At 41.0% G+C, this 16,462-nt stretch overlaps 1 protein-coding gene across 1 annotated transcript in view; it reads left to right on the forward strand.

Moving 5' to 3' along the window:
• Window positions 1-16,462, forward strand: part of LOC109035266 (protein O-mannosyl-transferase TMTC4) — a 220,756-nt gene that overhangs the window by 41,122 nt on the left and 163,172 nt on the right. The window contains exon 4 of the mRNA XM_019048839.2: window positions 6,145-6,248. Coding sequence (XP_018904384.2) covers window positions 6,145-6,248 — 104 coding nt within the window. The remainder of the gene's footprint in view (window positions 1-6,144; window positions 6,249-16,462) is intronic.

Genomic DNA, 16,462 nt, shown 5'->3' on the forward strand with positions numbered 1-16,462 from the left:
AAGATTTAGTCAAGTGTTCGCTCGTGGCCGCGACAGGGAGGTTCTTACACCGTTGCCAATCTCCATCAAAACCCCCTGTTTTATCGTCATAGGGTCGTTTCCATACTTGTTTATCAATGATAGCCAGATTTTTCCCCCAGTAAGGATAGTTTGATTTATTTTGTGCATATGATTGATGGAGATCCAGGGAGCCAGTAACATGGCGTAATAAAGGAAAATTGTCTCGCGAACCTCGAGAAAAATTTACCAACATGAACTCAAAATAATTCTTCACACGGGGTTGCAATAACTGGCCACCGTGGAAAAGATGAAATGCAAACGGAAAAATTTTAATATTTCAACACATCTTAAGGCATACTGATGGCCAAAATGCGAAACCACGTATCTCCATTTTCGATGTTACGAACTTCCTGTCGTACTTATTTTTCTCTACACATCAATCGGAAACTTACGTGTCGCGAAAAACTCATGATCCTTCGAAGATGTCTAGTCTATATGATTCCATATTATATGTCTCTTAAACCCACCGGATTACATTTTGCAAAAAGGAAGCAGCAGCATTGCAATGTTGCTAAGATTGTGCAACTTCATTTGTCTTGGAAGAAAAACCTGATTATCTAAAAAAGAGCTTCTATTTCACTCGCTAAAAATTGTAAATTTAAGACGGAAGTTACGATGTAAATTTCATATTTTTTCAGGATTTCGATATAGTTAAATTGCAATGGACAAAGTTCTCGGAAAAAATGTATTAGGGCTAAAAAAATGTATTACGGAAAAAAATGTATTAGGCCTTAAAATTGTCCTACTACCCAAATTTGTTGAATGATATGAACATTTCCAATTAATGTTGGTAGCACCGCAAATCAATTTGTGGTAGTAACGCAACATTTGGGTTAGTAACCTAATATATCGGGATACTATCACAATTAATCGGGGTATTATCACAGTTAATTGGGAATGTTCATATCATCCAACAGTGAGGAGTGAGGACTTAACCCCTACCTCTTTTTTTCCGTGTTGCACAATCTTAGCAACATTGCAATGCTCCTGGTTCCTTTCTGCAAAATGCAATCCTACCGTACTCACAACATAAACGAAAGGAGGTTTTCCCCGGAATTACACACGACTATTTACGTACGACGTATTCACGCACGATTTGACAACGTGACTCTCTCCACGTGATGGATGAACGGGGAGCCAGGTTGTCAGTCTCGGCGGCAGGCCGTTGAGGTTAACAAACGGAGCAGTTTGCATTACTCATCGTGCATACAGTCGCGCTTAAACGCGTCACTTTTTCTCGGGGGGGGGGGGGGGGGGCAAGGCAACACGACTCTGATTTCACGAATCCGGAGGATGGAATAAGTCCTGCATCACCTGCCTCGTTCTTGTTGTGGTGCGCGAGGTTGCCGACTTCATGAAATTTTGCACGACTAATGGACGGACGTATTTGATTAAAAGGAGCTGCACTGACATGCTAAGGAAGAACGCTGTATAAGCCTTAAGATGTTGCCAAATTCTCTTTGAAAAATCATGAATTTTCTGGAAAATTTATACATATATTTCTTCCGATCTGCATAAAATTTTGTTCGTCATTTGATGTAAAATATTTGAAAATTTCAAAAAGAAATATGCGTAACTTCCTTCAAAATTAAAAATTTTCTGGGAGGCGATATGGCAATGTTTAAATGTTCATACGACGTTTTTCTTTAGCACGGCAGTATATTCATTCTGACAATTGAAAACACAGGAAAATGCGGAAACAAGGCTAAAATACAAAATACAAAGGCAGGACGTTTCGGTACCTTAGCCTTACGGCACCATTGTCAAGTGCTAAAATAGAATTAAAAATAAAAAAGAAATTAAAATAAAAGACACAGCAAACGAGCTATGTGATTACCGACTTACACCGTCGATATGTTCAAACGGGTTCTTTATTATGAGACATAGAACATTTCTCACTGAAAAAATGATATCGCTGATTTAACAATTTTGCTGTTGAAAAAAGTGCCCGGCGTGTTCCAATGTAGAGTTTACAATATAAAAATGTCAATTTGCCTACTCCCGTTTTATAGAAATGAGCTTTTCACTTTTGCAAAATGTACATTTGAAACATGTTGGACATACCGACGGTGAAAGTCGGCAATCACATAACTCGTTTGCGGTGTCTAAAAATCTCCGCCTCTACGTCATTTTTTTAAAGGAGAACAAATTGATATTATTTCTTGAAGTTTTTGCAGAATTTTCTTCGCATTGAGAAGAAACATCATGACAGTTTTAAAGAATTGCCGTTGAGTAGTTTTCCATTTAAAAAATAAAGTATGACAGGAAGTCTGCGACGTCGCAAACCGAGTTATGCGATTGCCGACTTTCACCGTCGATACTTTCTTAACAATTTTAATCAGCAATCCATTTTTCCCGTGTTCCACGGGAGAAAACATTTTATCGCACGGTGGCAACAGCCTTGCGACCAAGATTCCGAACATCGTCTTACCACCGGGGGCAGCGAGGCACCTCCAGCGGCATTTCCATGAGAATTGTTTCCCTCCCCGAAGCCAGCGCCGACACCCGCCGAGCACCATTCATCTTCCTCGCGACACTTCGCTCAAGCACCGCAGCCCGCAAAATTCCCAATTTTTCAACGCGGAACAGTTCCCTGATTTACCGCCGCCATAAACTGCGAATTTTGATCCGCGGAAAAGAGAATTGAATTGGTTGTCCTCAGGGGACGAAGGATCAGCTTCCTCGAGTACTATGTTCTCAGAAAAGAACCCAAAACCACCACGTTGTGGAAAAATGCTGTATTGAAACTTAAGAATTGCCAAATTCCCTCCTAAAAATATTTATTCCATAGGAGAATTATGATTATTCCCTTCTAAAATTTTCAGATAATTTGACCACGTTCAGCGGTAATTGAATAGGCCCGAAGTTTTATGCTGCCGTGCTACGGAAAAACGCCGTATGAACCTTCGGACGTTGTCAATTTACCTTTGAATAAACACAAATTTCCTGGTAAACTTATGAATATCTTCCTTCCAATTTTTCATATGATTATGTTTGTAATTTTACCTAAAGTTCCTGAAAATTTCAAGGAAAAATATTTTTAACCTTCCTCAAAAAGAAATATTTTATCGAGGGAAATTTGGCAACTATCGAATGTTCATACGGCGCTCTTCCTTAGCACGGCAAAATGATTTTGATCGATCACAAAGCTCGGAAACCGGTCGCAATAGAGTCAGGTTGGTTTAAGTTAGGTCACGCAACTAAACTAACCTAACGGCAAAGCGAGAAGTATTACTCGAATTGAAGGCGCCTCAATTTTCACTGCGTTAAGTGATTCATGTTAATCAAATCCATTCCCTTCGAAGCTGACAGATATGAGTAAGTGAATAGGCGGAGACGATACAGAAGCACACCAACCCTTTATTCTACTTCTATATCATTTGATAAAATACAAGTTTTCAGAAAAATCTGTGAATATTCTTACTTTAATTTGTAAGGGAACTTGTTTCGCATTCAAATCTAAATTGGACCGCGTTAAGCAAAAAGGAACCAAGCCGCGCTATTCAGCTATTTCCAAAAGTAATTGGGCAGTTTCATTTTTTTTACAAGAGAACGTTTTTGTGGATTCCTTTGAAAATTTTAAGGAATTTGATTCGTATAATGCAGAAAATTCACTGAAATTTCCACAAAATTACGCAAGACAATTTTCACGAAAATAATAAATTGCCCAATCAAATGAGGCAATAACTGATATGGCTTGGTTTATTTCCGTGTAACGCGGTTAAATTTAGATTTGGAGGCGAATACAATCCTCTTAAAAATTAGAGGGAAACTTTCACGGATTTTTCAGAAAATTTTCATATCAGGAAATGAAATAGGGCAACGTATGAAGGCTCATACGGCGTTCTGCCTGGTGTCCGGACTTTTCGGCGCGACCGTTTCGGCGCCGGACTTTTCGGCGCGGGTGATTCGGCACAGGATTGTCCGGCGCGGAATTGTTCGGCGCAGGATTTTTCGGCGCACGTGCTATACTTTTAAGAATACATAAAGGGACTGCTTACCTTATTTTCCAGAACGATTTCCAGTCGAAATATTCTGGAGACAGGAGGACAAAGAAAGTGGAAGTTGTGGGTGTGGTTGACAAAAAGTTCCAAAAATTTGCTACATAAATTGTTTCAGATAGTCAAGTCTTGGAAGTTTTCACCCCCTTTTTGCCTGATAAGTGTCCAAACAACGATGAGATAGGGGGGGAACGAGAGAAGGAGGAGAGGACGGAGAAGGAATGAAACTTCACCAGCTCGGCCCACTAGCTGGACTTAATTGAATAGAAGGCATGGGAAGTGTAAAAAGTGTATTTATTCCTTGGCACTAAAAAATTGATAAATTCCTAAAAATTGCTAAAATTAGCTAAAAAGTGAAAAAAGCTAAAAAAAAATAAAGACGAAACACCTGTGTGTGTGAAACACCTATGGAATTACGAGCGACAGCCCGCCTCTGTCACTAAAAACAAAGACAAAACACCTAAAAAGTGAAATTATGAACGATAGCCCGCAAGAAGTCAAGGGTTGGAGTGTCTGCAAATTCCTTACAAATAGCTTCAAGACGATTCGTGAGAAGGACATATTTTTTCCTCTGTGTCTGAATTTATTTTTTAGAAACAAAGCCCTCAATTTTAACTCGAGTGAGGCCCTCTTATTTTTTAAAAGCGTTTATGAGCTTCCAAATGGTTGGATGAGCAGACATCAAGAGAGAATGAAGAGCATGGTGCCACCCCTCGACACACATCGGTCCTAGGGAGACCAAAAATTCCGTGCGCCGAAAAGCCCTGCGCCGAAAGCCCCCCGTGCCGAAACACCCGCGCCGAAAAGTCCGGCGCCGAAACGGTCGCGCCGAAAAGTCCGGGAACCGTTCTGCCTTAATACGGCAGAGGAAAAATATAAGGTTGGTGTGTTTTTGTATCGTTTCCGCCTTTTCACGTACGCACACCTGTTAGATTTGGCGGGCATGGATTTGATTCACATCGATCGCTTTATGAAGTGAGAATTGAAGCGCCTTCAATTTGAGTGATACTTCCAGCGTATCCGGAGAGTTAGTTTAGTTGCGTGACCTAACTTAATCGCAAGGTGACCCTGTTGCGATCGGTTCCCGAGCTTTGAAATCGATCAGACTTATTAAACTCGAGCATATTCAGTCACAGCAAAGTCAACTTTGCTCTAACATTCCAGAATTACTAATTATGTATTATTTTTTATCAGTAAACTCTTTAAATTGTTCTTCTCAGTCGAGTCTCTCGATAGATTCACGGCTTCGTTGATAGATTAATGGATTTGTCGATCGATTGAAGCGTTCGTCAATCGATTCATGTCGACCGATATACGTTCCTACGTTTCGATCCGTTCACTGCGATCAAATCCATACTTTCCGTCAGCTTTTTTTCCGTGAATAGACGCATGCTTTAACCAGAACCAAGCTAAAAGAATTTCATGACTCCTACTTTTCTCTCGTATTTTTACGGATTTACCGGATACTAGTTTAACTCCATTTCTAGCTCCCAACTTAGCTATAATTCGTAATACCCCTAAAAGAGAAAAAAAACTACACCACAGTAATATTCTTTAAATTTTTTGATTATAAAAAATGAACTTTCAAAATGTCAAATCAGACCATTTTTTTGTTTTCCGTTCTTAAAAGGGTGTGAACGGAGACAGGATAATGCCCCTTGCAGTTAGGCTTACTGTGTTTTAATTGGACGTATTTCTGCCAAACGGATCTATGTGCATAGAGGCATAAGCCCTGAGACCCATGAGAATATATGCATAACAGGGCTCCCGTCATTATGCTCATAGTTTCGTTTAGCAGGAATATGTCCAATTCGTACCTAATTTCATGGTTTTAATGAAAAATCCAAAAATTGCCAATTAATTTTCTATAGATTTGAAAGAACATACTCTTGCGATTTTAAGGCAGAAGATTGCCTAGGTTCTACTTGAATAAAATAAAACGAGGGAAAATTCCCAGTTCGGTTGTTGCAGAACGGGCGTTGCAATTCGGGCCACATTTTCAGTTTTTTTTTCTCGTCGTAATACCAACTCAATGCCGCATTGAGATAGATAAACTAACGGTATTTGTCTTCTCTGTTTTCAGCTGAGTGTGCTATTGGTGTTTCGGCTTGCTCTACTTCAGGGTTCACTTCCCCGATTTGTGAGCCAAGACAATCCAGCTGCCTTTCATCCACACAGACAAGTTCGGTAAGTTCAAACTTTGTTTGTTGTTATTATACCACACCTCTCAGTGTCATATTCACATTTTTTCTAGCAAATCTACCTTAAAATAAATTTTTCTGATTTTTTATGTTTTTGTTTAAAAACTGGTGGCATTCCTAAAAGAAAATCATGAGTTTTAATTGCCGGCCATGTTGGCCCAGTGGTCAGCGCTTCTGACTCTAGGTGAATAGGTCCCGGGTTAGAATCCCGGTAGTGGTGTCAAATTTTCTCTAAAATGACGAGTAGAACTGCTAAAAGCTGCTTTTTCAACGTTAATCCCTAAAAATTTGAAAATCCTGTAGCATGGATGTGTACCATGTACTAACCATATGCGATGGCTGTTTGCCCAGCGACTAAGGCCAACCCAACCTAGAGAGGGTTCCAGCTCTTGACCAAAAAAAAAAAAAAAAAAAAAAAAAAAAAAAAAAAAAAAAAAAAAAAAAAAAAATCACAGCACTTTATGTAGTTTTACCACCATAAATAATAGAAATTCGTCTGCTATACTATTTAATGTGACCGTCAACAAGAAAAAGATACCCAAAAATTTCGAGCCTAACTGGAGCCGTGCCTGCATAAAATTTACAAAAACTAGAAGGCTTAACCTCGGACGCCGAATAATTCACTCATCTTGTAATGCAACTTCAGAACTAAGCCAGAGTTTCAAAGGAATGATAACATATAGGGTAAAATTTGCCACGCAGACATTTTCTTATGCTAGTTAAAATTTAACTGTTTGTCATTTGATCCATAGTTTTCCCCTTAGTCTGTAAGAACCACTCTTATCAACCCAAGGTATCGGTCCATTTTCCGTTTTTTCTCTATGTCTATAGCTTTGTCCATAAATTTCAATAATTAGATCGCACTCTTGAACAGAATACTCGACTTTCAGGCTAAAATTTGACAACGCAGCGTGAAACATAGAGCGGGAAGGGTGGCATCGGTGCACTGTGGATCGAGTCAATTAGAGAGGTCGGACATGCAATTTTCAACTTAATAAACTGCAAATTTCTATGTTTATTTCACCACATTTTAAACTTTAAGGGGTGCTTCTTGCAGTGTATTTCACGAGAAAATCAATTAAATCAATTTTGGAACCCTAAAGTTTGTATAAACGGAGTCATAAGCGTTCAAAGTTTCCAAATTTTGTCCGACTTCTCCAATTGACTCGAGCCACTGTGCGGCGGGGAACAATGGGCGCCGAAAGCTGAGCGCCGGAGGGCACCGGCACGGGAACAGGTGGTCGGGTCGGGCAGACGGGAGAGACACCCGGTGCTAAGAAAAAACGTCGTAACAACCTTCAGACGTTGCCAAATCTCTTCTGATAAAGTAAAAATTTTCGGAGGAACCTGCGAATATTTATCCTCCAATTCAATAGAGGATTGTATTCGCATTCGAATCTAAATTATCCGAAAATTCCAAGAGAAAATATCAATGATTGTAATCTAAAGTAATCATTTTATCTAAGGAAATTTGGCAACCTTCGAGTGTTTATAGGGTGGTTTTCCTTCAGCACGGCAGTATTGGCAAGCGTTAAAGCCCGGCCCGCGTCATCTCCAGACCGGCTCGCGCCCAACGCTCGCGGCTATTCGCCGCTCCTGTGGTAAAAGGGCGTAGTTCGATTTCCGTATGAGCCCCAAAAAGCATGAGTTTATATGTAGAATGGGGTTCACGTGGGAATGGAGGTGTGTCGTTACGTCAGAAAAGCGACGTATTTTCCGCACTCCCGACGTCACTTCTTCGACCCTCCTTTTCTCCATCCCTGACCAATGCTGCCGTGCTAAGGGAGAACGCCGTATGAACATTCGAGAGTTGCCAAATTTCCTAAAATTAATCATGTATTTTTGACGACATTCCTGCACATTTTTCTTTGAAATTTTCAGATATTTCGGATTAAATTGCGTACAAAATAGTTTGAAAATTTTGGAAACAAATGTTCACAATTTTCCCAGTAAATTCGGGTTTTATCGAAGGAAACTTGGCAACGTCTGAAGGCTCATACGGCGTTCTTCCTGAGCACGGCAGATTGCTTACAAAACTCGCGCGTTCTTTTCGTGAACGATCTCAAATTTATTCAAAATTTGAAGTCAGCGTTGTGTTTGGAACAGCTGTGATTATCCTAGTCCGTTTTAAGTTAGTCTTGTTCGTATGGGGATTGGTGCTCCATCGGCGATTGTGATACGTTGACAGGAAGGTGAAGAAATGATCGCTAAATAGTCGTTTTTCATTGCAAAAATAACGATTTTATGCCTCAATTCATTACCTAAAATCAGTATCCTGAAAATTGCCTCCATCCATAAACGTTCCTCTTCTCGAGAACAATCACGGTTGCCTGAATTAACTTCTATTTTAACGACGATTCTTTCCGATCCAATCAAACAATTTTCCTGCACAATGTGGTCCGAAGAGGGTGAAAAGCATGCAGCATGCGTTTTGGAGAACGCACCACATAATGGAAAATACTCTCCGAAAAGCTTTCAATTTAAAACTGCGCCCGGTGAGTGCTTTATTAAAATTTTAATCTTTTACTTTTCAAAATTGAATCTCAAACGTCCGGGGTTCGCGTGCATTTTCGTCTTTCAAAACTCGCTCCCGATTGACCGCATCACGGTGCGATTCGGCATAATTCGCAATTTTCAATTGAACTAGCATTGCAGTTGCGCGGTTCCTGCTTAGCGCGGCAATAAAACACGGGGAAACCGAAGGACGGTGCGATGATGCATGGCCAAATCCATTCAGGTTCCGGAATATTGCTGTTTTATGCGGGCGGCCCGTGATTGAGTGCGCGTTTCCGTAATTCATTTAACTCCCTTTGATGCGCGAGATTAATAAGGCGGCCGCCAGGGTAATGAATGCCATTAGAAATGCCCGCTATCGCCGCCACCGCCGCTGCTAAAAATCCCCGGTGCCCGGCCTAAACGCGAGTCGAGTGCAAACAAAGCGCTTTTGCTTTTTCCCGGCGAAGATGATAAATTCCGGACGCGGATTAGCCGGCGCTTTTTCCGGCCGGATTCCTCCGCCACAGTGGGCGGGAAATGGCAAAGTTCAAGCGCCGAGCCAGGATCCATGTCGGTGTGTATACGGTACAGAGCCAAAGACATAAAGACGGAGCGCTAAAAGCAAAAAATGAAGCTACTTTTCAACCACCTCTACTATTGGCTAGAGGATTGGCAGCGAAATCGGGACAAGTTTGAAATTCAAATGTAGCGCGGGAACTGAATAAAATTGCGTAAACAAATTATTCTAGGTTGATTTTTACCCAAATTCACTTACCCACTCATATTTTTTTAAATTTAGGTTATTTTTTAGGGTATTTTTTAACACTTAAAAGTTCTGAGAATAATATGTCGAAAACCTTTAAAAAATGGTTTTTGTAACCAATTTATTTATTGACAATTCTGCATTGGAAATTCGAAACAACGGAATTGGGGGCACTTGTTTTTGTAGAATTTATTTTAAAATATGGAAATACCCTCGTCAATGACGCAAAACATGATGCGTCTCATTGTAGGTCTACGACGTCAAAATTGAAGATCTTGGAAGCAACTATTCGAGCATGAGTGTAACGTTAGGTGGTATCATTTTAAAATGAAGGCGTTTATCCTACCGTCACTATTTCGAGCTATTTAAGATGATCTCTTGAGGCTTAATGGCAAAATGTGAGGTGCTCCTTGAAAAGAGAACCAAGTGACAAGGGATTTCACCTGTGGTGTAAAATAAATTCAATAACATTTCCATAAGACTCAGTACAATTATTCTCTCGTAAAAATATAATTCGTCGAATGAAGTTCTATACTGGCTGGTGTTACTTAATTATTCCTTTTAAGAAATTATGTTTGGATCATGTTGTTCCCTTCCCAACTTCACCTCGTGATCTACGGTTGAAATTACTGCATCTTACACGGACGCCAATACCTCGGCAATATACGCACCACAAGATCCGAGTTATCGACAACCTTATTGAATTTTGACACCCTAGACCAACGAATTTGACTTGAGCTTTCAAGCTTTTCGGGGTGCGGATATTCCGGACAAAAAAATGTCTCCGAGCATCGAAACAAATTCGGGAACAATCACTCAAACTTCCTCTCCATTTTCCCCCTAAATCCACACCAAGCGACCACTGTTAACCAAACTCGGGGTATTCAGCATCATTGGCTGTGCAATTCACGCACGGTTAAACTCGGCCTATCCAGACTCCATCTCTTCCACCTCCCTCGCGATAAGCGCGGATTAAAAAAGGACCGACGGTCATCCTGTACCCTCGGGAGGGAGTGAGAGGGAAGTGGAACGGTGTCCCGTGGGCGCTAGGCGGTGAGTTTTATCAACCACCGGAAATAATTAACTGCCCGGCGAAACGCAGTGCCAGTGGCCGAGCGAGCGAGCGCAATTAAATTTTTCGAGTGGCCCGAAGGAATATCTCAGACTAGCCGTCAATTTGGCTTCAGGGTGGATAGTGATAACGCCGATGGCGAATAATTTAAAAGCGTGGCCATCGTTTGTGATTTCTCGATGGGAAAAATGGAGGATTAGCACGAAAAAGTTTTATTGTTCCATTTGAGAGTATTAAATGAGCTAAATCCGTGATATTTTTCATAATTTTAATTACTGTGGGGAATTGTTGAAAACATATTGAAAGGTGAGAAAATGTACCTATTCTATTTTTTACAGAGGAATTGTTGTAAAAAAATAAAATGACGGCGAAACATTTGATAGTCGCCAAATTTCCTCCGATAAAATGGTCATTTTTGAGGAGCGTTATGAATATTTGTCCTTGAAATTTTCAGGAACTTCTGGTGAAATTGAGAGCAAAAGGATCTGAAAAATTGGGAAGAAAATATTCATAAGTTTACCAGCAAATTCGTGTTTTATCAAAGGAAATTTCGCAGCGCCTGCAGGTTCATACGACGTTTTTCCTTAGCACAGCAGAATAGCTTTTATAATACTTCAGCCGGAAGGTGAGGATTTTATAAACGTGTGTGCCAGTAGGTTCTCCATTCAGATAGGTGCTTAACGGACGAGCCAGAAATGGACCGCGCTTAACAGAAAGGAACCAAGCCACATCAGCTACTGTCAAATTCAATTGGGCAATTTAATTTTATACATGAAAAGGGTTGTGCGGATTATTGTGCAAATTTCAGTGAATTTTCTCCATGGCGCAAAGCAAATTCCTTAAAATTTTCAAAGGAATCCGCACAAACGTTCTCACATAGAAAATTAAATTGCCCAATTAAATTCGGCAATAGCTGATGTGGGTTGGTTCCTTTCTGCTTAACGCGGTCCAAATAATAATTCGTAATTTCAAAATGTATTCGACTTCCCCCGGTCGGAGTTCAATTAGTTGATCAAACCGTACGAGACCTGGCATCCCGCCCAAGCGGGAGCCTGAGCACCCTCCATCTGAAGAGATCATTCACGCCCCGCCCCCTCCCCCTCATTGTTTGCGTTGTCTTATTTCGTGTTTTAATTGCTCCACGCACTTGAGCTCCCCCACACACACACTCGCAGCGAGCACTCCGTCGTATTGTTAGCGGGGAATAATCCCGCGCCGGTGCGATAGGCCCCGGGTAAATTGTTTATGAGTCGCCCGTAATGAGGAAATGCGAGAGCAAACAAAATAAAATTTACCGCCGCATCGCCCCATTGTCGGGGGGTTACCGCGCTAATGTTTAATTCAGCCCCGATGCATTAGCTGAAACAGCGGTTTCGGGCCCGGGCCCGCGCCTGTCAGCGCTTTCAACCTCTCGTCGCCGTTACAAAAGCGCGTAAGCGCACGTTCTCATGAGCCCCGTTCTTCACTTAACAATACGGTGAACGGGGGTCAAATGAGCGTGGGGGTGCGTTCTTTTGTCGAGGGGGTGACGATTTCGCGACGAGTGCTCATTGTTAGGATTTGAATGAGCGAGCGAGCGCTATCTTCGCGACTTGAAAATTTTATTGCGATCAGACGTTTCGAAGAAAGCGGGGTCTAATTGATAGTGACTTACGTTGTCAACCTCAATTGGGCGGTTTTCAGTTTTATTTGCGCGAGCTGGGTTTACCTTTCGAAGAGGAGTGGATTTGTTCTGAGGATTGAATGGTTCTATTATTCATGCTTGAGGAATCGCCTGGGAAGATGTTTTATTATAGGCATTAGATCATGCTCTCAGGTGGGATAATACTCCTTACGGTTGTTTTGTATGAAACAAAGTTAATTTTTCAAAAATGCCCTAAATAAGGCAGGAAGACATTTCCGCACGCTTTTGTGCAAATCTTCTAAATAAATATTACTACTTCACAACGCTGCATGCCCTCCCCCATTGTAGGCAAAGCGTGTGGGCTCTACCGATGAATATTTGAGTTTGGCTCACGGAGAAAAAAAATTCGTGCGTGGGACCCGAAGTTTAGGTCATATGAATCTCTGAAGTTTTTGGATTGAGCATCTGAACACTTTAGGTCCAGCTGCTGAGGTTTGGATCACACATCTGAAACTTCATTTCTTACATCTGAAGTACTTCGGTTTTCACATCCGTAAAACTTCGGTTCTCACACCCGTAAAACTTCGGTTCTCACAACTGAAGTACTTCAGATGTAAGAACTGAAGTTTCAGATGTGTGATCCGAGCCTCGACATCTAGACCTAAAGTGTTCAGATGCTCAATCCGAAAACTTCAGAGATCCATATGACCTAAACTTCGGGTCCTACGCACGAATTTTTTCTCTCCGTGTTGATTAAACACATGTACACACGTACAGTTTGGCAACGCCTGAAGGTTCATACGGCGTTTTTTCCTTAGCACGGCAGTACAAAGCTCGGGAATCCTATGCACAAAGTGTTTTTTCTTTCCATCTAATTATTCAACGAAGCATAGTTTATTTCAGTGAAATTATGTTCAAATTAACCCCATTAACGGACTTGGTACTTTCCAGGGGTTATTCAAAAACGGAGCTATGTATTGAATATGTTTATTTGTATATGTTATATAAAAATGTTTATTTTTGCGGAACGTTATGAACATTTTTCCTAGAAATTTTCAGGAACTTCGGGTGAAATTGCGAACAAAATTATCTGAAACATTGGAAGGAAAATATTCATGAGTTTACCAGAAAATTTGTGTTTTATCACCGGAAATTCAGCAAAACCTGAAGGTTCATACTATGCACATAGTGTTTTTTCTTTCCATCTAATTATTCAACGGAGTATAGTTTATTTGAGTGAAATTACGTTTAAATTAACCCCATTAACGGACTTGATACTTTCTAGGGCATATTCAAAAACGGAGCTATGTTTTTTTGTATATTTTATATAAAAATGTTTATTTTTGCGGAACGTTATGAACATTTTTCCTAGAAATTTTCAGGAACTTCGGGTGAAATTGCGAACAAAATTATCTGAAACATTGTAAGGAAAATATTCATGAGTTTACAAGGAAATTTGTGCTTAATATCAAAGGAAATTCGGCAAAGCCTGAAGATTCATACTATTCACAAAGTATTTTTTCTTTCCATCTAATTGTTCAACGGACTATAGTTTATTTCAGTGAAATTACGTTCAAATTTACCCAATTAACGGACTTTCCAGGGCTTATTCAAAAACGGAGCTATGTTTACGAGATAAGTGACGTTCTCTCCGGTGCTCAGTGGCTCCCGCCACGGAAGCAGTAACGGATAATAAAAGGGAGCAATAAATATTCGGGGCCCGCAATGATTGATCGTAAAACCCGTCGAATCCGTTGCGAAGCGCCTTCGATTCGTGGGACGCAGCGCTTTACACGGGGACTCATGTCAAACCCATTACAGACCTAACTTCAAAGTTACCGGCTCGACGCAATTCGCCCGTCCGCGGCCGCGGAGGCTCCCGGCGATTTATTTCCCCTCATCACGAGACGCCGCGAATCACCCGGCCGATGCCGCCAAACTAGGAATATAAACTCCACGGCTTCCGACAAGGAGAGACTGATTCTGATTCACTGGAAAAAAAAAAAAAAAAAAAAAAAAAAAAAAAAACAAGCAGTGAACTCCAACACAATGTGTTGATAAGGCGCGTCATTAACTCGCACATATCAACCCCTTTAGTTTTCATTTACAGAGATTTCAAAATACACGGAAAAAAAAGACCTGTCATTTTAACAGTCGCATTGAATGTTAAATTTGTTTGACGTTTTTCTGTTCTTTTAGTTGTCGTGACTGTTAATTGAACATTTTAAGTATGTTGAAACAAAAGTGTACAAATCTGTCAGCTCAACATCTTATTGATGCTTTTGAAATAACATTCTGTATGTTATTCCATCATCACACGACTGCTGAGTTAACGTCAGTGCGGTTCATTAAATCAACGGTTCCTGAAGCTCTTGGAATGACTGTCATTGACTTTTGATTTTACAGTACACACGTCATTTTGACATTCGTTTGGATTTTAAATTTACACTCGTGCTAGGTGTTGGTCTAATGTTTTGAAGGCCGTTAAATTCGCAGAAATAATCTGCTAAAGCAACAGCGAGGGTGTCGAAATAACAGCCTCTCATTTAACAGCGAGTTGACGGTAAAATGCTGACCGTTGCACGGAGCATCCCATCCCAGCCAGTCCCGCGCGGTCGGCGCAGCGCGCATGCGCAGTTGTATACAGTTGTCGATCGCCCCGCTGCGAGCGGTGACGCAGAAAACCTCTCCTACCCTACCCGCCACTGTCCACCCTCCTTCTCGAGGGTTGCGCGCCGACCTAACAAAGGGCCCGGTCAGGGAAATTCTCAGAACTCCAACCGCCCGGGCCTGGCGTTCGGCTGTTTCTTCCTTCGACATTGTTCGCGCATTCCAGTCTGTCCGTTGAGGCGGCCATGTCACTGTTTAAAGGGATTGCGTTTGCTCAACAGTCAGTGGTTTTGAGTCACAGAAGTCTTGCGCTTGCGTTTCGAAATCGTGCTCAAATTGTGTTTGCGAGTGAATTTTGGCGAAGAAAGTGATTAGTTTTGATACTCAGTGCGCGATCTGCAAAATTAGTAGCTCCATAGGAAAGTAACTCTTACGATATGAGCAAATTTGGGCACACTGTTATCAGTTGCGGGCAGACGCCATTTTTTGAGGCATCATCATGAATCCGTTCAACTCGGAATTTCTGCTGCCGTATATTTGTGTTTTTTGGTTTCAACTTCACCATTGACATTACACTCACTCTCAACTCAATTAGGTTTGCGTCCAGTGCATCCCATTATTATTTTTAGCGTGCCTTCCATGTTTATATGCAGGCGCTCTTTTGATTTCGTTTCCTGTAGATTATACCATCAGCCCTGTCCTCTATACTTTCCGACCCAACTCCATTGTGTGATTTTTTCCTTTTCTTTTGTTCAAAGAAATTTCGGCTGTTTTGAAATGAAATGAAGTGATAATTTAGCAAATCTTAATCTTGGTAGAATCTTTTGAAACCCTTTATAATACATTTTTGGTGTTTTTAACTCACAAGCACGATCTGCTGTTTGGTTCTTACGTTGTTTTTATTGATGATGCCAACGTGACATTGTCTTAATGACGTAAGTGTTTCAATGTGTAATACAGTGTATGTGCGGTATCTGACCAGGATGCGAGTGATAAGTTGGGTTATTTGAAAAAAAGAAAATAACGGATGGAGAGGAAGGGTTTAAAACGTGCCTCACATAATTTGTTGACGACCCCTAGGCCATGATCAATTCTGCCCCACCGAGAACTGCAAAGATAAATACTTTGTGAAGTGTTTTTGTGCATTTAAACTGTTCAAATTTTTTATGAAATTAACTCATTGTGAAACTGATTTAGTCTGTAAATGTTACTTTGACCGAAATATTATCTACGGTTTTTGTATCATTTACTTGAAACCAGTTAAGCAGTTATCAGCTATTTACATAAGCATGTAAGTATGACCATGATTTTTTTACAGTTGCGTGGCATTGTATCTGCTACATTAACAGCAGTGTGAATGAGAATCCAAGAGCGATTTTGCTTTTACATGAACAGCAGCGCTGCTACATCGACAGCAGTGTGGATTTAAATTCAAGAACGAACTGGCTGTCATGAGAGCAGCGACGCTGCTTTTTCGACAGCAGCGGCCGCTGTTAAATCGAGGGCAGCGTGAACGTCAATCTGATGGGGAACCGGCGTTTACGCCAGCAGCTGCGCTGCCAGTGTAACATACTATTTGATGTAGGTTGAGCAGATTTTGCTGTCGTTGTTACACTCATTTACTGTCAATGTGAC

Source organism: Bemisia tabaci, chromosome 7 (assembly GCF_918797505.1).
Source record: "Bemisia tabaci chromosome 7, PGI_BMITA_v3".
Classification (NCBI taxonomy): domain Eukaryota; kingdom Metazoa; phylum Arthropoda; class Insecta; order Hemiptera; family Aleyrodidae; genus Bemisia; species Bemisia tabaci.